This window comes from Debaryomyces hansenii (genome assembly GCF_000006445.2).
Source record: "Debaryomyces hansenii CBS767 chromosome C complete sequence".
In the NCBI taxonomy this organism is placed as follows: domain Eukaryota; kingdom Fungi; phylum Ascomycota; class Pichiomycetes; order Serinales; family Debaryomycetaceae; genus Debaryomyces; species Debaryomyces hansenii.
Window position 1 is genome coordinate 67,028 of NC_006045.2, and position 22,146 is coordinate 89,173.

Genomic DNA, 22,146 nt, shown 5'->3' on the forward strand with positions numbered 1-22,146 from the left:
CTTTTATTATTTTTCAGTAAGAGCAAAGGTTTCTTGAAAAGTACCAAGATAATACTTACTGTGTCGGTGCTTTGCTATCAATGCTATATACGATAAAAGATCATGCACACATTATTTTATAAAAATTAGTTTTATTCTTCATGCATATTAACTTTAGAAAGTGTTAATGATGAGGCGGCAAATAATTGGTAGATTTTTGCAGTAATTTCATACCTCTTCTGTAAGTATGTTAATTGCACGCGGTATGAACTCGATCCTGCCGATTTTATCCCCACAAGGGGCTGAAGACGCATGTGACGCAATTTCTTAGCTATCTAATACAAAAATTGAAAATCAAAACCATTACTTCCCAAGAACCTTTAAAACGCCCCCGATGTAATCAGATTTTTCCGCCGCTTCTCAAAAATCTTTACAATGGAATTTCCAATTAGCTGAAGATTCAGGTAGCTAATCATTTATACTTGAACTAGATCCGTATCGCACGAGCATGATTCTCACGTTATCGGCGCGACCTTTAGCGGCAATTTTTGTAATGATGATCGTAAGCTTGAAGTAAAAATTTGATCCTTTTAATCAAGTCGAAATTCAAAAAACTTCAAAACTAATCTTCTTGTGAAAGAGTGAAGAAAAAGAAATCACTTCTATAATGAAGAGTTCTGGATATGAACTGAAAAGAGACAAAATCTCCTACGCTTGTGGAAGGTGTAGAAAGCGTAAAATAAAATGTGATCGTAAGCTCCCAAGTTGTAGCTCATGTTCAGAATTAGGAGAGACAGGAAGTTGCAAATATGAGTCTGATAAATGGCAAACAGATTTGATGGTATATGAACCTGGAAATGCACAATTGCGAAAAGAAGTAGGGGTTTTGAGAACTAAAATAAGGTTGCTAGAGAATACGGTCAGTACTCAAAGGGTAAATTTAGATGCGATGGAAAGGAATACAAGAGACGAACTGAATTTATATGATGAAACGGATGAAGCGAAATTAAAGGTCAATATGTCTAATTTCCATAGCATTCTCTTGAAAAATTTAAGATTAACGTATTATGGGCCTACAAACTACCTAAGTCTTTTAATGAATGACCCATATGGCACAAGACTATTTGCAAAATATGCAGAGCTTCAAGAAAAAAAGTTAATAGAAATCGAGAGCCATAGTAGTCTCGACTATAGCGTTTTAAAACAAAACCGCATAGAACCGGACACGGAAGATTGTTCTCGTATTCCCGAACCATTGCAAATGCAGATACCACTTATACCACGGGATAAAACTTTAATATATCTAGTTGAGCGATTCTTTCAAATTTGCTATCCATTAGCTCCATTTCTCGATAAAGATAATTTTATGAAAAGCATTTCTCCATTATGGGAGAATGGAGGCTATTCACAGAATAATATAATTCTACTCAAATGTGGAACATTAGCGTCATTATTGATTGTTTTAAGATTTTCATCGTTGTCCTTATCGTCAGAAAGATATCTAGTGGAACCAGAAGTGGCTATACCGTCTACCTACGTTGAATATTCCAAGGTGTTACTTCTATCTTCCAAAGGGTCTGGAAGAATTAATTTAAGTATTATTCAAGCAATTTTGCTTTTACGAACGTATAAGACAATTTGTCCCGAAGATGATAATGAATCAACAGATACCAGGATATTATTAGGAATTGCTACCGATATGGCAATAATTCAAGGACTTTCCTTGAATACTAGAATGAATCGGTTTATTTCAAAGGACGAATTATATATTCGAAAGAAACTTTGGTTACAACTTTTTTATGATGATGCATCTAATTCATTCAACTTCGGCATACAAACATCAATTTGTGAATTTGAAACAGAAGAATTTGCTAAATTATTGGAGGAAGTGGGAACTCCGCTTGAAAATGAAAAGAAATATATAACGAGACAATTTAAAATGAAAATTCAGGTCGCATCATTAATAAGGAAGGTAGTTTTATTAATGAATCATAGAAACCAAGAGATCAGTGTATCTGAAGTCACAAATATTTTGAATGATTTTGATAGACTATTACATGAGGAAATGTATAGCTTTGACCAACTAATCAATTATGATTCAAGTTTCACGAGCAGCGAAATAAGTTATAGAGTTCTGGAATATATCATGAAGATAGATCTCTATTATAAATCATTCATGCTATATTACTTTTTGTTTTTAAACTGGGATAATGATATATCCTTAGACTATTCTAGAGCACATTTCCTTCATTTGGCACTTGAGAAGGGAATTATTTTAACTCTCTTAGGTGATTATTTTACTAAAGATAAAAGCTTTTTCTTTGGGCCTGAGTTTGAAAAATTAGTTGGTACTTGTATTTGGTCGTCATTAGCGAAGATAATACCTTCTATGGTATGTTTATTATGTCGTTCACTTGATGGTGAATATAATATTTTTATGGCGTTTAAAAACTTCAAATCATCGTGTTTTGACATCATGTCGTGGGCAAATATAGACTGTATGGATAATACTAGCTCTATAAAGAATATCTTGAAGAAGTATCAAGATATATATCAAAAATGTGTACAGCTTCATACTAAGTATTTCATTACTTACAAGGTTTGTGTATGTCTTCACTTTAGTTTAGACTTTATCCAAAATACTTATCCAACTTTTTTTCAAGACATTTTCTCGAAAACTAGTAATTCTATTGAAGAGCTTGCCAGTTTCCTAGATTCTGATAATCATGACACTCTCAAAAATTTTATTGATTATAATTTCGATTACAATCTATTTCTGACGTTTTTGGAAGACAGTTAGATATGGATTACGAAAAAAAAAAAGACTAAGGATGATAATAATTATGAGGACTTGAAAATCTGAAGAATTACGGAATCGAGATATCGATCCAAACGCGTAGCAAACTTTCTTAGAGAAACAACCCCGAATTCAAAGTGCAATTCATGTCCCCAAATATAACCAGGAAACTACAAATGGGTGTCAATGAATGGTAACTGAAAAATGTTTATAAATTTCAATAAATTAGTAGGAAATCTTCTTATATTAGATATGCGATTTTGGAAAGAAACATATAAAGAAAAAACGGTGATATTCCGATTGAGGGTTAGTTGGCCAGCTTGTTTTGGAGAGTTTGAAGAGTTTTTATAAATTATATTGTTTAGAGAGAGAAGAAGAAATAGAAATTGAATCAGGAAATCGCTATGGGTTTGCTGGGCATTTAGAAAGTAACAGGGTTTAGTGGTTTTGAAGTCAACTTCTTGAACTATTACAAACATCTTCATAATGCTGGATATAACATTTTAATTTATGATATCAGAAACCATGATCTAGGTGGTGATGCAGATGGAAAAACGTTTGGTTTAGGCCTCTTTGAATATCGCGATGTTATTGGGTCATTGCAATATGTAAACTCAAGGCCAAATACCAAAATGATGGAGAAAGCGTTGAATATAGTCGATCTGATGAAGTTGTAAATTTCCTCAGAAGAAATTCTTTCAATATATTAAATACAAATATTATACAACTAATGCGATCCAGCTTGATTATCTATCTCGAATAAAGTATGCAAAAAGTGTCACGCTTCCTACGAAAAATTTTCAATTGAGGTTATCATTCAGGCATAAATGGTGTTCAAGCTATCTATCATAGCTTGGGTTTTAAAGAAGAAGAACTTCACTGGATCGAAGGATCTGATGAGAGATATATAATTATTTTGAATAGTTCGATAAATTCTTCGATTGATTTAATTAATTGTATTTCAACCTGTCACTCCAGCACACAATATTCTACAGTAAACATGAAGATATATACAGCATTTTCCGGATTTCTTAGAATTGCTTACACGATTAATCAAGTATTAGTTTCCCAATTACAGACGATTCTTTGCAATTTCAAATGGTCAGATCCCGCTCCATACAAATGTGGTTCCCAACATTAAAGATCAATTGAACATTCATTCTTGTATCAACTTAAAATACCACGAAAAATCGAAATCGAAATCGAAATGCTAAAAAGCTTATTTTGCCAATACTGAATACTTTATTTCATGATTTCTAGTACACAAACACTATTTTTCATATTTTTGTAACAAATACTTCGCTAGTATCGGAAATGCTTACTGACATCATGCTAAATATATCAATAGATGTCTTCAATAAATTACAAATAAACTTTTGGTTGTAACCTAGATATCAATGTTTAACGCATGCTTGCGTATGCGATTTGCTCTTTGCAGACAAAATTACTTGTAGCCAAACAATTATTGTAAATATGGTATTTTTAGTATATTTTCAGGGTAAGAGTAAACCAGAACAGTGCTGCAAAGTTATGTAAAAAGGCCAATATAAACAAAACTGGCCTATTCTTAAAATTGCATCTATTTGAAAGCGGTGAATTTGGTTTCAATGGTCGCAAAAAATAAAACATTTCCCACGCTCCAAAAATTCAAAAAAGGTTGACTAATATCAATATATATATTTATAAAATACGAATTTCCAATATATCATATTTGTTTTGGATGTGCATTTTATAATAACTTTCTTTTATACTTATGTTCTATACTTGATTTTATATTCATTAATCCTAAATTCAATCAAGCATCTTGCTTGAAATATGAATAAATATTCTGCCTTGACACTTGTTTTGGATTGAGTAAGATCACACCACACTTTTAAATTTTAAAATTTTTGAAACCAAGCAGCAATTTCACCTACATTCTGATCCACAACATCTGGCTGATCATAATGTTGAAAGTGAGATTTATCATTCCATATAAGTCTCTTTCTATCAGTAGGAATGGAATCAAAATGTCTTCTTGCTGCAGCGTGATTCATACAATTATCGCCATGGATAATTAAAGCCGGTTTAGTGAGCTTTGCAACACCTTCAACAGTAGAATAACTAAAATGATCCAAGTCACTCATGACAGCATACCGGTTTTCGAAGTTCTTCAAAGTCCATGGCCCATACCATGACCAAATAACTGGACCCGGCAATCCTGCCAAAGATCCAACATTCGCATCCGCGATCTTTGGATCAACTAAAGGTTGGTAAATGACCTCCCCGGTTGTGTTGTAAAGATCTCGTGCTTTTTTTGCTCTTTCAATTCTGGCATCGTAAAGTGCTTTCCCTTGTTCTGGAGTAGGCATTTTCATGGTCGCCACATCTGCACCCAGTTTCCAATCAACGCAACCAGCACAAATCATATAAATATCTGTTTCAAGATCACGGTAGTAGCCTGAAACCGATGACACGCCAGCAACTCTATCATCGTATGAAGCGATATCCAAAGATTGCGCTCCTCCTTGACAAACGCCAACAAGAAAGATTTTCGATTTATCAATATCATCTCTTTGAATAAGATAATCTATTCCAGCAACTGCATCTTCGTTCTTCATTTTAGGATTCTCTAATCTTCTTGGTTCCCCGGTGCTTTCACCAACAGTGCGAGGATCAAAAATCAATGCAGCATATCCTTGGTTTGCGAGACGAGTACCATATTGCATTGGGGCCTGTTCCTTTACAAAGGAATAAGGACCAATGATTATAACAGCAGGAGGATTAGATACATTATTTGGACGATATAACACACCAGCAATTTTTTCACCATGAGATGGATAACTTACTGTTTCAGTTGTGTATTGACCAAGAAAAGACATACTTATAAAATTTCACAAATAGGTTTCTGTTATGTTTCATTTGAAGAAATAGTCAATTAGATATCCTTGAGGTGGATCCATATTTATATAGTCTCAAATGTAAGACGAGCGAAGCTATGTATCAATTTGTTATAAAATAATTCCCTAATATATAATCAATGAGGCTCATATCCGATGAGGCTAATATCCATTGTAGAGAAATCACCTCGCACAGTTATTTTATGGAAGTTCGTTAAATTTTCCCTACTTCATGCGGCTCAATTCCCCGAATTTATACTAAGATATATTTTTAACCTGCTGCTACAAGGAAACTACTATTGGCTGCGAATCTCACTAACCCATCTAAACAGATTCGCATAGATTTTGATCCATTCGTTTCCATAACCGATATTGTCGTTAATTTTTAAACTTTTCTACCGGGTAGAAATGTCTTTCGAAATAGGAAGACGATTTATAAGTTGACGATATTTCATTCTTTAATTTGAATTATTGTTGCATTCCTAAACAGGACATATTTATCCAGGCCTAACAAATAGAAATTTAATTAATTCAAAGTGGTATAGACAGAGAAAAACTTGCCGGTAATGCATCATGGGGTCAGTTGATTGTTGGTAAGTCAAGGATACTTATGCGTGTTATAACTGGTGTTATGTTGCAATCGTTGCAACAATTAACTGGTAATAACTGTTTTTTCTACTATGGTACATATATCTTTGATGCTGTGAGATTGAGTGATTCATTCCAGACATCTATTGTGTGGGTGTTGTGAACTTTGCATACTTTTGTTGGTATCTACACAATTGAGAAACTTGGAAGGAAATCATGTTTATTAAGCGGCGGTTTTGCGATGGCTATTTGTTTTTTGATCTACTCAGTCTTGGGCACCGTAGACGATATACATATAAAACCTTAAGATAATGCTCAAATTTTTATTACAACTCCTTTCATTTTCTTCTTCGCCTCAACTTGGGCGGGTGTCTACTCCATTATTTCCGAAATATATCCTTTGAGAATCAGGTCTAAAGCTATGGCCGTTACAACAGCTGGTAACTGATAAATTCATTTTGATCTCTCGCTGATAATATTTCAAAAGGCCATTAATTTACGACTATTCGAAATGACTTAGAAAATAAGAGAAATTACTAAAGATCCGTGCATTCCCAATATTATTTATGATTTGGCAAACTGCACAAGATAATATAGATATAAAAATACAATAAATGAGCGGCATAAGCTGAAGTAAGCCGAAATCGCCCATCCCAATTATAGTTCCACGGGATATCTAGAAACTGACGAATACCTCAATATTTTCTGGCAAATTGTAGAACTAGTGTGCATGAAAAACAGGATGAACTAAAGAGATCCTGCTTAATAATATGGAAGTAATTGTCACAAGTTTATTTAGAATAAGAAAGATTATTAAACGATGTAATTGAGAAGTTGAATAGAAGCGATGGAATACCTGTTCAATTATTGATTTGCGGACATAAACGAAGAATTCAAACAAAGTTCAAATGTTAAGTACGCTATGGTCTGAAAAACCTGGAATTTATGTCATCTTCTGAGCAATAAGAAGAGTGTAATGAAAACATCCATTAGAAAAATGAGTAATTGTTTAGTATGATAGTTTTCAATTAACCCTGTACTGAACAGAATTCATCATATGATTTTTAATCGCCTGTCCTGATTCTTAAATCTACGGTTATGGAGACCTGTGATAGTGTAAGTATTTCTGGACCCCTCTCATAATTGAACATACTTTGCATTTTAAGTTATACCTTTATGTCCTCGCTCATTTATAGTTGTATTCGTATAGTTTTTATCCCGAGCCAAAAATTTACGTCACAGTATGAACCAGAACTTTTATAGCAAAAAATCACTACAAGGATATAAAAGATAATGAAAGTAAGAATACACAAAGCCATAAGAAATAAGTGATTAAATATTCCACATCAATGAGTACCGTTGGAGCGATTCACTAATATTCAAATGGAATAGATACCTACAGGTATTGGATAACACATCAATGCATATATTATAGAGAAATGGGTTCCAACAATTCGGTCGATCATTAAGCTTTTTATTTCACCCTTGAAAGTCCTTTATTTTATCGTTCTATTTCCAAAAGCATACAAAAGGTGCAAACTAAATACGTGTGCTCTTTGTCTCCTGGAAATGGAATTAGCGAACTCCGTGGTGGGGGCGTGAGGAGAGGCTCCGTGTATTAAATGTATATATAAAATATAGAAGCGAAATTCGATATTTGAGAATTAAAAAGATTAGTTAATAGATATGAGAAGAACTGCACTTATCACAGGTGGAGCACGAGGTATTGGTGAAGCTATTTCTAAGAGACTTGCGAAAGATGGATTGAACGTTGTTATATGTGATTTACAAAACCAAAATAAGGCTGCAATGAAGACCATACAGGAAATCAATCAATTCGGTGGTAATGCTGTATTCTATCCTCTAGATGTTCGAGTAAAATCACAAATTGAAAAGACCATTGATAATGCTTATGAAAAGTTTGGAACTTTTGATGTAATGGTAAATAATGCAGGCATTTGTCTCGTTAACTCGTTTGCGGATATTACGGAAGATGAATTGGAGAAACAATGGGCTGTAAATGTTAAGGGAGTTCTTTTTGGAATGCAAGCGGCTGCTAGGAAATTTAAGGACGTTCAGAATAGAACAGGAAGAATTATAAACGCAGCTTCGATATCGGGTCAGTTAGGGATGCCAAATCAGGGTGCATATTGTTCTACCAAATTTGCAGTTAAGGCACTTACGCAAACTGCAGCACAGGAACTTGCCGCAGATGGAATCACGGTTAATTCGTACTGTCCTGGAACGGTGGAAACAGAAATGCAACGTGGTATACTAGAGAAAGAGGTAGAATTAGGTATCTCCAAGGAAGAGTCTAGGAAGATTCATTATGACTCTTCGGCAATTAAAGGAACCATCATGCCAGACGATGTAGCGGGTTTAGTTTCATTCCTCGCAAGTAGTAACAGTAATTTTATCACAGGTCAATCCATTATAGTTGACGGAGGATTGGTATATCGATAGGTAGACAAATTACATTGAAACAGATCCTTAAATTAAAGTTGATCAAATTGTACCATTCATGCATTAAAGGTATTGGACGAACCGATGTCACAATAATGAGTAAAATCAGTCCCTGTCTCAATAAAAATAACGATAATCGTATATAATAAGCCTATCAATGCCCAGGGACTAATAAAGCGAAGTACCTTTGATTCGATCAGTTCTATTCCTATGGTGAATTTGGCTATAAGTCTAATCAAGAAGCCAATCGCCAATGGAACCTTTAAGAAGAATGCAACACTATGTGCTACCAACAGATACGTCATACCTGTTCCTACTTCTTGCGCATGATAATCTCCTGTTATTACGTAGCAGAAAATTATTTGATATGGTGCATAAAGAACAATCTGAAGTAAGCTGTTCACAAGAACAATAACCGCACATGATGAGTTATCACCATCCGATATTTCATTCACCAATACCATAGCAATACACCTTGCCAATCCAATCATTATAATTCCTGTTCTGTATTAGTCCTTGTCAAATAGGGTAAGCCACGCAAGACCAAACATCAAAAATGGGCAGATAATCCAGTTTATCACCAAAGATATTAATATTGATCTTAAATATTTTTTCAGACTAAAATAACTGAAAAAATGCTCCCATTGAACTTTACATAACGGAGGTATCATCATAACTATAAGACCAACGGCTAATGGAACAGAAACGCCAACAACTTTAGCTCCTTCGAATGCTTCTCGGCTGGAAGGGTACGTAAACGGATAACAATATCCCTAAAATCATGACCAAAATGATCCAAAGTGGCAATAACTATCCATTAAGGAAAGGTCGAGAACTCGACGTAAGTCGGAAGACTCAACTTTCTTAGTACAAACCATGGTCAATCTTGCAACTTTTCTTCTCTGAATATAGATATCCCGACAAAAAAGGGTAGTAGTTACTTAGTAAATCTGGTTGTTAATACTTAGGAAGTTTCGTAAGTAGATAAATCTCAATTAGAATGAAATAATTACTGTTATATCATCCTTGTGCTAATTCTTTACTTTTCTATATTATATATGCCTTATGATAATTATTTACTCTTCTATACGCTTATTGTCATGATATTTCACATGTATTAATGTTTTCGATATATCAGTATAACATCTTCTTTCTCACAAACTGATTTTGATAGTGATATTAAACCAACGTATTATGGAATTGTCAGCCATGATGCCTTCTTTTTGAATCTAGAGCCGATGGATCAAGTTTAGGTTAATGGATGAGATCTTATATTTGATCACGGCCGACAACGGTGAACGATAAAGCCTTAACGACGGACTACAGAACCTTTAGCCAGCACTTCAACAGAAAATACTTGTTAAACTTCAAGTCTGTCTGTAATACCATTACCCAATACATGTACTGTATATATTGTGCCGATAAAGAACATTTTTGACGCTCTTTATCGGCACACTGTTCCGGTTATTTTTCGGATGCGATGATTATGATTACTTGGAAACGACATATCAAAGATATCTACGGTAGAATATTGGATGTAATCGGTCTATTCTCCACATAGAAATACCTTATTCATATTTTTGCCATTTTCTAGAAAATCGTATTTCCTAAAAGCTGTGGCTGTCAGTGAAATTATCATGGACTGTATATTAACTTGACGGAAAAGTGAGATACATGGGGTTTTATAGCTCATGATAAACTAATATCCCATAGAGAAAAGAATTATCAAACAGAATAAATGTCAAGACTAGTAAAGGCGGCAGTGACTACAAAATCGAGGGCAACCCCTTTTCTCAAGGATATACAATTGCAACCTGCAGAGGAGGATGAAGTTGTTGTAAGGGTGGCAGCAAGTGGTTATCATCATTTGGTCAGGGGAAGGGCATCAGGTAACCACTATTCTGTTCTGGGTAGTGAAGATGATAGAATAGTAGGAGTTGATGGAGTAGGATATATTGAAGGGAAAAATGATTTGGTCTACTTTACTACTTTTGCGCCTGGCTTGGGATCATACGCTCAGTATGTTAATGTCAAAAAAGAAAACATTCACCAGCTTCCAAGTAATTATACCTCAAAGGAAGCAATAGCAAGGGTTGCTGCTTTATCAAATGGAGTAATGTCATCGTATTTTGCCCTTGGTCCGAGGATGCCGACATTGGTTAAGAATCCTATCGTTGCGATATTGGGTGTTACTGGAACATCGGGTCAATTGGCAATTCAAGTCAGTAAGAATATATTTAACGCCCAAAAGGTTATAGGTATTTCAAGATCGGGTCAAGATTTAAGGGAATTGCAACAAAATCAACCATTATTAGATGAGATTGTGTCGTTTGAAGAGAATGACCAAGATATTATTAGAAGCGGAAAGCTAGACGAAGTTGATGTTGTTTTGGATTATGTGTGGGGTGAGCCTGCATTGAGATCAATGGGAAACTTCATCAATTCTAGGAAAGATAAAACGAAATCTTTAAGTTGGATCCAGATAGGCCAAATGTCTGGTGCAGAAGTTTCGGTTCCTGCTGCGTATTTAAGAAGTGCAAATTTTTCGATATTAGGTAGTGGCCTAGGACCATTAACCGACTCAGATATGTCTGATGTATTCAAAGAGATCACAGCCGCTTTAGCAGAAGGGATTCTCGATTCAAAAATAGAAGCAGTACCTATTGAAGACATCGAAACCGAATGGAAGAAACCTTTTTCCAAGTCCGTCAGAAAGTACTTTACATTTACTGACTGATTTGTTTTGCTTTTCTTTAGAAATTAGAATACATATAGAAGTACCCTGTGAGTATTTACGCCATATATTCTCTAATAGATATCTTATTATTATTAGACAGGATTAAAAGGCCGAAAATTACTTATCTCTGGCAATCACAAACTTGGCTATTACTCTATAGTGGTACATTGCTTAGAATGGTAAGTAATGACTACATTGGATTACTAATGGACATAAGTTGTTGTTTTTGCTTATAACAATAGTACTCAATTGGTCCGCTATCTACTTGTCGAGTTGCTTCGTGGGGTAGTTAACAGGTTTTAGCCGGATATAATCGGATATAGACCAATAGTTTAGGATATAGTTGGATATAGTTGGATATAGTTGGATATAGTAGGATTTAATCCAGCTACGAAATAGCAATACCGATTACACTATAGTTTAATATACTTTTTCAGATACATATAAAAGAGAATTCAATTATTAGTTCTTACCAGGATTTATTGGAATATCTAACTAATATTACTATAATATGAGACTTACATTTTTACTAAGCGGTTTAATGGCCGCATCCACGATCGCCGCGCCAGCTAACATTGCAAAAAGAGATGACATTGATGTTGATATTTTGCAATATGCGCTCACTCTTGAGCACCTTGAGAACGCATTCTACAAGAAGGCTCTTTCAACCTGGTCAGTTGACGACTTCACAAAAGCCAACTTTTCTTCCGATTTTTATTCACAATTGAAGTATATTGCTCATGATGAAGAAGCGCACGTTCAATATCTTGAGGCTGGCCTTAAAGCTGTTGGTGCCAAACCAGTAGAGACTTGCACGTATACATTTCCTATGCAATCTGCTGAGGATTTCGTTGCTCTAGCTGCAACAATTGAAGGTGTTGGCGTGTCGGCATATTTGGGTGCATCGCCTATGGTGACATCTAAGCAATATCTCACTGCTGCAGCATCAATTTTGGCCACTGAAGCACTCCATCAATCAGCTGCTCGTAATGCCGTAGGAGAAGTACCCATGGCCAATCCGTTCGGTACGCCAATGGGTCTAAATGCAGTTTACTCTATTGCATCAGGGTTTATTGCTGAGTGCCCGTCATCTAACGCTAAGTTGCCGGTAATGGCATATAAGGGGCTTAATGTTACTCAAGGCATGCCAGTCGCTGCAAATTCTACAGTGACATTTATGGCTGATGGAGATGTTCCATCCAGTTTCTGTGTCACATTTGTTAGCGGTTTGGATGTTCTTCCGATGACAGCAGATATCGAAAATGAAATGATTAAAGTTGATGTTCCCGGAGAAGCATCTGGCCAATCTTATGCTTTTATTACTTCAGATAATTCGGGTAATTTGACTGATTCTAACATCTTGTTCGGACCGGCAGTTCTTGAAATAACTCCCTCAAGCCCTACTTTTGACCTCACTATCATGTGATATCATTTAACTGTTACCTTTGTTCTCTACTGACTTTTTACTTAATTTATTTTCAGAGACGACCAACAATTTAGTCTTTGATTAAAGCTTTTTTTCGATAAAATTCATTTTATATAATATAATTCTATGGTTGTTTAGATCCAGTAATATCTATGTAAAAGAGGATGATTCTTGTTTTGTAGAATAACTTGTTCAACTAATATATCTTCTCATCACGTCATGTTTGTATTATGAATTCGCAGGAAACATATCAAAAATCGGATTGTAGCCTGGGATCGAATCACCAAATGAAAAGCTTCCGAAAAAATCAAAATCACGTATCATGTTTTCGCTACTGTAATCGGTACTGTCAATTTTGTCCGTATTACTAGTTGTGTGTGAATTTTTGTAATTACTAGACTCGTTCTTCTTTGACCTTAATGACTCTAAATGACTCCATAAATTTTCAAGTTGATTCTCGTTCATTAAATATTCCAATTTATTTTCTTTACCAAGGCCAATATGGGTATTGTGATTTCCTGTCTCTGAATGTTTCATATTAATCGATGACTCCAATAGCTCAATTATATTCTCTTGGTCATTTAAAGAGAACTTCAATGCAGCTTTTCTAGTATCTTGCTCATTATTATCATATATTGAACTTTCGAAGAGCAACTTCAGGATATAAGTATATGCTTTCTTCGAGCGCCAAGCAAAACGATACCTATTGCCTATTATTGAAACCATTTCTATACTTTTGTCTGCAAGCTTTCTGAAAAGGAGTGATAAAGTTTGCAAATTTAATATACATCTATCACGCGAGTCTTCACTCAACCCAATTGCCTCTAAGTGATTGTTGTTTACAATTCTTATTGTACATTGCAACCTAATTAGTATTATCAGACTAATTACAATTTCCATTCTGCAAAATACTTCTAATACTGGTGTCATTATAAATGTAAACGCACGTCCAAAGGATTGTCTAGAACTGTGTAATAAAGTAGTTGAAATACCTGCTAAGTCATTGAATATGATCACAGCCAGTTTTTTTAAATAAAATAAATGCAAATCAAATATCCCTTTTTCTTCATAATATACATGAAGACAATAATAAGTGTAAGATAGAAACAATTTGCAATGTATGAATAGCTTTAGTTTCATTATTTTTAAAAATTCTGGTAAACTATCGTCAGGAACAAGGTGTTCATTTAATTCTCCAAGCCTTGTATCAATTAAATTTTCAAGCTCAGACAAGGATTTTGCAACGTATGATATCTTTGGTGTCGACTTTACTTTTAGAATTGTCTCGAGAATAGAGTGAGTATTGGAGATTACAGGATTCAAATATTCAAAAGCCTTTATCACTTGCCGTTCAAAGTCTATATCCACTAAGTTCGAATTATTTTGACAATAAAACGGGAGCTTGGTATCATAGTTGTCTTGCATTGTCCATATAGGGGTTCCAAAGGTTATTGAATCTTCCATATCTGCATTAACCAAGAAAAACCATAATTTTCTTTGCAAATGTTTGGTTTTCTCATCTGTTTCACGATCCAAAAAGTAGTCAGGGTCTCTATTTAAATGCAAAGAATTTGCCATATGAATTAAAATACCATTGAAAACCAGCAGGTCACCATCAGCGTATCCACTTCCTTCTTCAGGTGCATAACTTCGATATATTCTCATAAAAGTCGCAGCTTGGAGAATTAGTAGATCTTGGTTCGCTGTTAAATCAAATTCTTTAAGGCATGATTCGGCAACTTCAATAGAATCCAAGCTGACGGGGTTCATCATTAGGATTCTTTCTTCGCAATTCTCTACCAGCTTGTCTTGCGGGTTCAAAACACTATCATTTTGATTTATAAAATTACTAAATATTGATAGGTAGCTCATTCTCAAAACAATTAGTAATATGCATATAGTTGCTAGGTCTTTCTTTTTGCTAATTAGGATATTACTTTCCATTTTAGACCCTTCCATATCATTCTTAACTATTTTAGAAATATCATCCCTGAAAGAAGCTTCATCGATGAAAGGAAAAAAAGGATAAAGGGTTGGGAAAAAAATATCTAGTAATCTTGAAACAATTTCTGATTTTGGTAAAACCACTTTAATTTTATCTATTAGTTCTCGATCCCCGAGTTCGTTATTGCAGAATGTCAACCCTAAATTAATTCCATAATTTGATATAGCATTCTTAGCTTCAATGGTATCGGAGTAGGTATAGTTATGATCTATTTTACTTATATAACTGGTTCCATAAAAATCTCTAGATTTTTGATCAATAGGAACAACCTCGCTATTTTTTGTTAAGTTTTGTTCACATAATACATTATGCTTGCATGCATTAGACTTTGAATTCCTCCAAGAAAAATTCTTCAATGACATTTGATAATTGAAGAATATTTTAGCACCTGGATCTCTTTTCAGCAAAAATATAAATTGCAACGGGCGATATGGATAAGAAATGTTTCTTGATTTATCTTTAGATGGTTGTTTGAATGAGCTAAGAAAACTAATAGTGTCCTCCTCTGAAGCTATGGGATTCTGACTTCTTCGGTTTACGTGGTGTTCTTGAAGTGATAGAGTTGGATCATTAACGGGAGTTAAAGCATGAGTTTTCGTTGGAGTTTCAGCAGCTATTGAAGCTTCAAGTTCTTTGACTTTATGTCTCAAACTTTCAAGTCTTTGGTTAACAGATAACTCTATGGATACGGGATTATCTTCACTTACTGGAGTTTGAAATGTATTTTGAATTGAAGTCGTAGAATACAAGTCAAGACTCTTTTCAAATTGAGGTTTTTTATAGGTAGGAGAGCTGTAGGCACAAGTCAAGTCTATACCGGCATTTACACAGCTAGAACAAGGCAAATTCCTATCACATTTCATTTTCTTCTTGCGGCAATTAACACAGACCAAAGTCGATCTTATTCTTTTCCTAGTCATCTAGTATATCTCAAACTATTGAATGTCCATAACCTTTTTATAAGCCTGAAATATAAAAAGTTTTGTATAAAAAAATGTTTCAAAGTTCTATACCAACTTATAAATTATAGGAATGCCTTAGAACCGGTGATTTAAAAATTAAAATTGATCATTAATCATTATACTGTTAAAGAGCACAATTATTCTAATTGAAACTGTTTTATAAAAGAAAGGTGGGGAAGTATTTTGTAGTGCGATTGCTATAAATTGTGTAACCAAATATGGTGAGGGATATTTATCCTAATAGACTCCATGAATTGTTCCAAAATTAACCGTATTATGTGCCAGTTATTCGGGACAAACCAAATTCTACTGGAAAAAATTGTCTAAGGTGCTATTGTGACAGACTCAACTTTGGGTCGGAGCTCTGAAGGTTATATTGTTCAACAAGCCAGAATCAGTATTTTAGTTCTGCCAAAATTACAGTATAGTTTTGCCATGTAGGGTGGAAGCACTATTCAGTGACCACACTATATTTTATAGCTCATTCTTGTAGTATACTCAACTATGAAAGGCTTATCGTCAAACTTAAAACCCTTGGTATCGATTGCCTGACAAACTGAATCAATACCTCACAAAGAGCAATCAGAGCAATTATACTAAACACAACCTGTGATGGAACGATTCGTGATAATAATATGAATATGGACACTTTTTGATACATTTCAATACGGGAAGGTTTCTGTAGTTAAAGTGTTGGCTATTCAGATTGAATACTGGTGAATTAAGATTTTGCAGCTGTCTCATTAGAAGAAGAGCTTTTGAAACCAAAAAGCGTGGCATTTCTTTAATTATGATAATAAATTCGGAGTGTTTCAGATTTATTTTGTAGGATTTTGAATTAAGTGTATCAATAATAGGATTGATAAAATCAAAAACACTCCTTTCATGTGGCGGCTCTAAAATAATATAACTTATTTTATATACGAATATTCCCTTTACTATTTGTTAATAACCTAAATCAGTTATTTATACATATTTTACATTTTATTCTTTTATTTTATTGGATTACTAAATTCTACAAAAATTGTGAACTCTATAGAAATAATTAAAATCAATTTTAATTCGAAATATTACTTATATACTAAAATACCCAACCAAATAATCTTTGAATCCTGTTACTTGTTTCCTTATGTCCATCTTGTGAATAATAATTATATTCGTGCTCCTCAATTTCCTTAATTCCAGTAATCAAATCTGCTTCACTAGGTTTTATAAATTTTGTTTTTTTCCAAAATTTCCAAAAAAGGTAGATGGCAGCATTAATAAATATTAATACATATGAAAATAAAAAATTATCCACTGACCACATGCCAGGGATAAATACGCTGTATCCCAATATAATAACAACTATCCATATAAAAAAAGCTGCCAAATAAATGGAGTAAGGTTGTCCCCAAGAAGTATATGGTAGGGAGTTTCTGTCGATATTTTGAGCTTTGCATGACCTATAAAAGCCAATATAAGTGATTGTCATAAACCCATAATTTAATAACAGACAACCTGTGCATAGATTTACCATGTAACTTAAAGCCTTTGAACTAGCAGAACCTAGTTGCATCAAGCTTAATAAAGAAAAACAAATAGCGACTAAAACGCAATATATAGGTACCCCATGTTTAGTACACTTTCGAAATACTTTTGGTGCATAACCGCCCTTTGCTAGACCATACAATACTCTACTTGCACAGAAAGTATAAGAGTTTCCCGCAGAAAAGGCAGAACTAATTATAAGAACGTTGACAATGTCAGGTAAAGCTTTAATTCCCATGTTTTGCATCGCTATCACGTATGGAGAAGCTGCTGCATTGGAAGTTTCCGAAGTCATTTTGACGAAGAGTGGATCATCATAAGAAACTAGAATTGATACACATAAAGCGCCCCCGATATAAAATAATGCTAACCTGAATAATACAGTCTTGAATGCTAATGGCATCACTTTTCTTGGATTTTTAGCTTCTGCAGCAACCATAGATATATACTCAACACCTAATATCGTAAAACAGGCCAGACCCAACAATGCACCTAAGAATCCATCGAGTTTACCCACATTACCTGTACTTATATATTCAGCTATAGGACCACCAGAAACATTCCAATTGCGGAATCCAAAGGCATCATGTTTGGGATTTCCACCAGACATCGTGATAAGCGTGAAAAACAATAAACCGATACATAATATTAATTTTCCCATTGATAACCAAAATTCAATCTCCCCATAGAGCTTAATAGCAAAGAGGTTAATGGCGGCATATATGACAATTTGGATACAGAGTGTTATTGCTGGATTATAATCATCCCTCCAGAAATGGATCATGCCATTAACAGCCGTTATTTCAAACGGGATAAATAACGCCTGTAAAATGAAGAAATTCCAACCAGCACAACATTCTAAGGCCTCATCAACACACCTTCCAGCCATTGATATAAATGGAGATGAAACTGGTAGATAACAAACGAATTCACCAACGGCAGAAGTTAGCAACATTACGATAAATGTCCAGAAAGTGTACGCCAAAAGGATACCCAACGGACCACCTCTTATAAGACCAGTACCGATAGTGACAAATAATCCAGTCCCAATTGCACCTCCTATTGAGATCAACTGTACATGCCTGCCTTCTAATTTTCTATGGACTTCTCCCAAGTTTGAATCATTCTTAGCTACTATGTTATCGGAACTGCTCGACACAGGAGAAGTTTGAACTTCATAAACTTCTGCTTTCATCTTTTTTCGTTTAATATATACCTGTTTTGATTTATAAGTCCTTAGTTTCCCTGAGCACTATCCTAAAACACTGTTTATGTTTTTTTATGAAGCTAGATAATAATCTAGTATTATACTAATAGTTGGCATTATCACTCATTAGTTAGCTTCTTCTTATCGTTGAAAAACCTTATCAATTATCTCTTATCTAGAAAGCTATTTTTGAAGATAACTAATCATAATAGTATGTAATGAAAGATTAGATGGCAATAGCTGCGAAATTTCAACGGTATCGCAGAAATAGGTAAGCAGCTTTTCGGAATTGCCTAAAGAGGATGACTGGAAATTTGGATAAGCGCGGAGTCAATAAGCAAAGATTCCTTAATAAAGGATGTCTTGCCTTAATGAAAGTAAGGATAATAATGTTTAGTTAAATTGGATTTCATAATGCTATTCATTTGGTGTAATATTTTGACAAATGTTGTTGCGGCTTCGATCTTGCCTCAAGCCAGCTTTCAAATTGACGGGCTATTAGCAGGCGACCCCAGCATAATGGAATCAGTTCCGAATATAATCACAGAACAGGTAGTGCTGCATTATGAATCTAAAAATTATAATTTTCTAGATGAATACTTTGGACAAGTATACTTTGGTGACTACAGTGATTTGGAAAAGACAATTAGAAAGCAAAAGACCTCTTTGTGGGCAAGTAGAGAGGTTACATATCCAGACAAGGATGATATTACGGATATTGTTTCCGGTAGAAGCGATAGATACGTAAGTAATCCTCTTAGTGGGTTTCTAAGTTTTGCTCACTTACCGTTGACAAATTGCTTTTCAGGAGAAACGAAGTTCGATATTGGTATCGTTGGGGCTACTTTTGATACGGGAGTGAGTTTTCGCCCTGGTTCTCGTTTTGGACCATTAGGTATCCGAATGGCAACGAAAAGGATGTCTTCGGGAAGCATTTCACCTTTCAGGAAGAACTTTAGTCTCTTTAAGGATGGGAAGATCGTTGACTGTGGTGATCCACCTATGACCCCTATTGATAATAGAATTGCTCTAGACCAACTTTATAGGGCAGAACGTGCTATATTGAAAACTAAACCTACAACTCCTAGTCTTTCGAAAGTTTCAAGGATTTTAACCTTAGGAGGGGACCATACAGTAACTCTAAGTTGTTTGCGGGCGGTTTACGAAAAATGGGGAAAAGTAGCTGTTATCCATTTTGATAGTCATTTAGACACAATTGACCCTTATCAAATGAATGAAAACGTTACTGAATATGCTGCTTTGAATCATGGCACTTTCTTCCATTGGGCTGCAAAACGTGGCTTGATTTCGGAGAGTAAAAATGTTCACGTTGGTCTTCGAGGGTATTATGAAAACTTGAACGATACTCAAAGAGATTCAGCCATAGGTTTTGAAAGAATAATGAGCAGAGACATCGATGATATTGGAATTGCTGGAATTGTAAAACGAATAAAGGATAGAGTGGGTGACTCAAAGGTATATATAACAGTAGATATTGATTCACTCGATCCCAGTTCTGCACCTGGAACCGGAACAGTTGAACCCGGTGGATTTAGTAGCAGAGAATTGTTAACAATATTGGACAAGTTAGAAGGTCTAGAAGTTATTGGAGCGGACGTGGTTGAGGTTGCACCACCGTACGACACGAATGAAATAACTACGATGGTAGCGAGCGAGGTAGCAAGAAGCTTGCTTGGACTTATGGTAATTACTCCTGTTCAATAAAAACTTCATTTCAGATAATGTATATTGAATACAGTTAAATAGTATAAAATAGAAACATTTAAACTTTACATTCCACTTTATATTGTAGTAAGTTAGATAGTAGAACATACAAATTATAGGACTCATTAAATTTTGATATATATTGAATTTAGATGATATTAAATACAGGCTTTAAATTAAAGATTAATCTATATAGTATTTTCTTTCAGTTGTTACGAAAATAGAAACTTAGCCAGCATTCATCGTTCAATGGGCGGGTTGTATATGAATCCACCATTACCATCTTCTCTTGATCCGTACAATTCATACCCTGAGATATCTGCCCCAACTTTATAGGGCACCCACCAAGGGTATTTTCTATTTTGCACCATTTGTCAGATATTTCTGATCGAGAATGCCAATACAAATTAGCAAGTGTAAACTTGATTTCTAATAGAGCTAGATTCATTCCCAAGCACAGGCGAATTCCCTTACCGAATGGCATCATAAATCTTTGTTGATTGCTAATACGTGCTTTAAAATCAGCATCATTCTCTTCGTTATACCGTAGCCATCTTTCAGGTTTGAAGTTATCTGGAGATGGAAATATCTCTTCTTGTCTATGCATTGCATATGGAAGGCAAGAAATGATGGTTCCTTCAGGAATTAATACCTTCAGGATTTTATCTACTTTTTGCACCTCCACTGTATATTTACGATCAACAACTCTTGGCTGTGCTCCAGGAATTGAAGAATGAACCCGTAAATTCTCTTGTAGGAGAGCATTCAAAACAGGTAGCTTATCTACTATTTCAAAATCTTGTATTATACTTTCATTATTTAGCGGCTCATCAAAGTGTTCAACTAATTCTCTTTTCAAAATATCTTGCCACTTTCTATTTACTGGTCTTGAGATTTCATAACATAAATATGTTAATTGTATAGCAGTTGTTCGATGACCAGCAAATATATTATCAGTGATAAAACTATAAGCATTTTTATCATGAAATCCATTTAGTTGCAAAACTTTTAAGCTAGGACAATAGGATTGTTTCTCTTCATTCATATTTTTTTCTGCATGAGAGTACAAACTCATATGCCATTGTTCAATACTATTAACAGCCTGCTTGATCTCTTTCGTTGCAGCCAAATTCCAAAACCGTGGCATTAATGTAGTCCAGAACCCCATACTATCCTTTTTTCTATACCAATGAACAACCTCTTCTGATTCCTGATGCTCTAATAAATTTGTTCCACTGTCTTTCCCTAACTCGAATGCCAGAATTACATCCATCGCAAGACAAGAAAAAAGAGAGTAGACATCGATAGCTCTATATTTGTTTAATTCTTGTTCTTTACGGACCCTTCCAAGCACTTTCAGGACAGTGCTAACTAAGTGACTTCGTGTTGGATTTTGCGGTGAAAGGATTGAAGTTTTATTATAAGTATTCATTAATATCTTCTTATATTTCAAATGAACATCGTTTTTCAGTTCGGAAAATGGATTGTCATGGCCATGATTGCGAAAATTATCATAGAACTTACCTTTGCAAAAGTTTTTCACATATATGTCTTTAATGTATTGAGATGATCCATTGACAGATATCTCATAAGGAGAAAGAACTACCACTGTACCGTACTTTGAATGTAGATTGTAGACGGTTTCAATCCACTTATGTGTCCTTTGAGAGTTTAAAGATGGAAATACACTAACCCTATTCCAATATGGCCCCGGAATATTTTTCAAAGGGGAAGCAAAAAAAGGTCGAACCATTAGAAAGTAAATAACTGATAAAAAAAGTACACCTAGTACAATTTGCAAATGGTATTCAATTGATGTGTAAATAGTTTTATTAATTATTTCCCTAA

The 22,146-nt window shown here is 34.6% G+C and overlaps 9 protein-coding genes across 9 annotated transcripts; 5 read left to right on the plus strand and 4 right to left on the minus strand. All coding sequences in view use genetic code 12, as the record gives it.

Moving 5' to 3' along the window:
- Window positions 1–646: 646 nt before the first annotated feature.
- Window positions 647–2,779, plus strand: DEHA2C00638g (DEHA2C00638p; the record flags this gene model as incomplete). The annotated part of the gene is made up of 1 exon (XM_457708.1): window positions 647–2,779. The coding sequence occupies one exon, from the start codon at window positions 647–649 to the stop codon at window positions 2,777–2,779; it is 2,133 nt and encodes a 710-aa protein (XP_457708.2).
- A 1,877-nt stretch (window positions 2,780–4,656) lies between these two features.
- Window positions 4,657–5,637, minus strand: DEHA2C00660g (DEHA2C00660p; the record flags this gene model as incomplete). Its single annotated transcript, XM_457709.1, has 1 exon — window positions 4,657–5,637. One exon carries the CDS (start codon window positions 5,635–5,637, stop codon window positions 4,657–4,659), a length of 981 nt encoding a protein of 326 aa, XP_457709.2.
- Window positions 5,638–7,929: 2,292 nt separating this feature from the next.
- DEHA2C00682g (DEHA2C00682p) lies at window positions 7,930–8,706 on the plus strand (the record flags this gene model as incomplete). The annotated part of the gene is made up of 1 exon (XM_457710.1): window positions 7,930–8,706. The coding sequence occupies one exon, from the start codon at window positions 7,930–7,932 to the stop codon at window positions 8,704–8,706; it is 777 nt and encodes a 258-aa protein (XP_457710.1).
- Window positions 8,707–10,444: 1,738 nt separating this feature from the next.
- Window positions 10,445–11,443, plus strand: DEHA2C00704g (DEHA2C00704p; the record flags this gene model as incomplete). Its single annotated transcript, XM_457711.1, has 1 exon — window positions 10,445–11,443. One exon carries the CDS (start codon window positions 10,445–10,447, stop codon window positions 11,441–11,443), a length of 999 nt encoding a protein of 332 aa, XP_457711.2.
- A 511-nt stretch (window positions 11,444–11,954) lies between these two features.
- Window positions 11,955–12,869, plus strand: DEHA2C00726g (DEHA2C00726p; the record flags this gene model as incomplete). The annotated part of the gene is made up of 1 exon (XM_457712.1): window positions 11,955–12,869. One exon carries the CDS (start codon window positions 11,955–11,957, stop codon window positions 12,867–12,869), a length of 915 nt encoding a protein of 304 aa, XP_457712.1.
- A 228-nt stretch (window positions 12,870–13,097) lies between these two features.
- DEHA2C00748g (DEHA2C00748p) lies at window positions 13,098–15,794 on the minus strand (the record flags this gene model as incomplete). Its single annotated transcript, XM_002770103.1, has 1 exon — window positions 13,098–15,794. One exon carries the CDS (start codon window positions 15,792–15,794, stop codon window positions 13,098–13,100), a length of 2,697 nt encoding a protein of 898 aa, XP_002770149.1.
- A 1,123-nt stretch (window positions 15,795–16,917) lies between these two features.
- DEHA2C00770g (DEHA2C00770p) lies at window positions 16,918–18,561 on the minus strand (the record flags this gene model as incomplete). Its single annotated transcript, XM_457714.1, has 1 exon — window positions 16,918–18,561. The coding sequence occupies one exon, from the start codon at window positions 18,559–18,561 to the stop codon at window positions 16,918–16,920; it is 1,644 nt and encodes a 547-aa protein (XP_457714.2).
- A 426-nt stretch (window positions 18,562–18,987) lies between these two features.
- On the plus strand, window positions 18,988–20,298 carry DEHA2C00792g (DEHA2C00792p; the record flags this gene model as incomplete). Its single annotated transcript, XM_457715.1, has 1 exon — window positions 18,988–20,298. The coding sequence occupies one exon, from the start codon at window positions 18,988–18,990 to the stop codon at window positions 20,296–20,298; it is 1,311 nt and encodes a 436-aa protein (XP_457715.2).
- Window positions 20,299–20,503: 205 nt separating this feature from the next.
- DEHA2C00814g (DEHA2C00814p) lies at window positions 20,504–22,051 on the minus strand (the record flags this gene model as incomplete). Its single annotated transcript, XM_457716.2, has 1 exon — window positions 20,504–22,051. One exon carries the CDS (start codon window positions 22,049–22,051, stop codon window positions 20,504–20,506), a length of 1,548 nt encoding a protein of 515 aa, XP_457716.2.
- Between the last annotated feature and the right edge of the window lie 95 nt (window positions 22,052–22,146).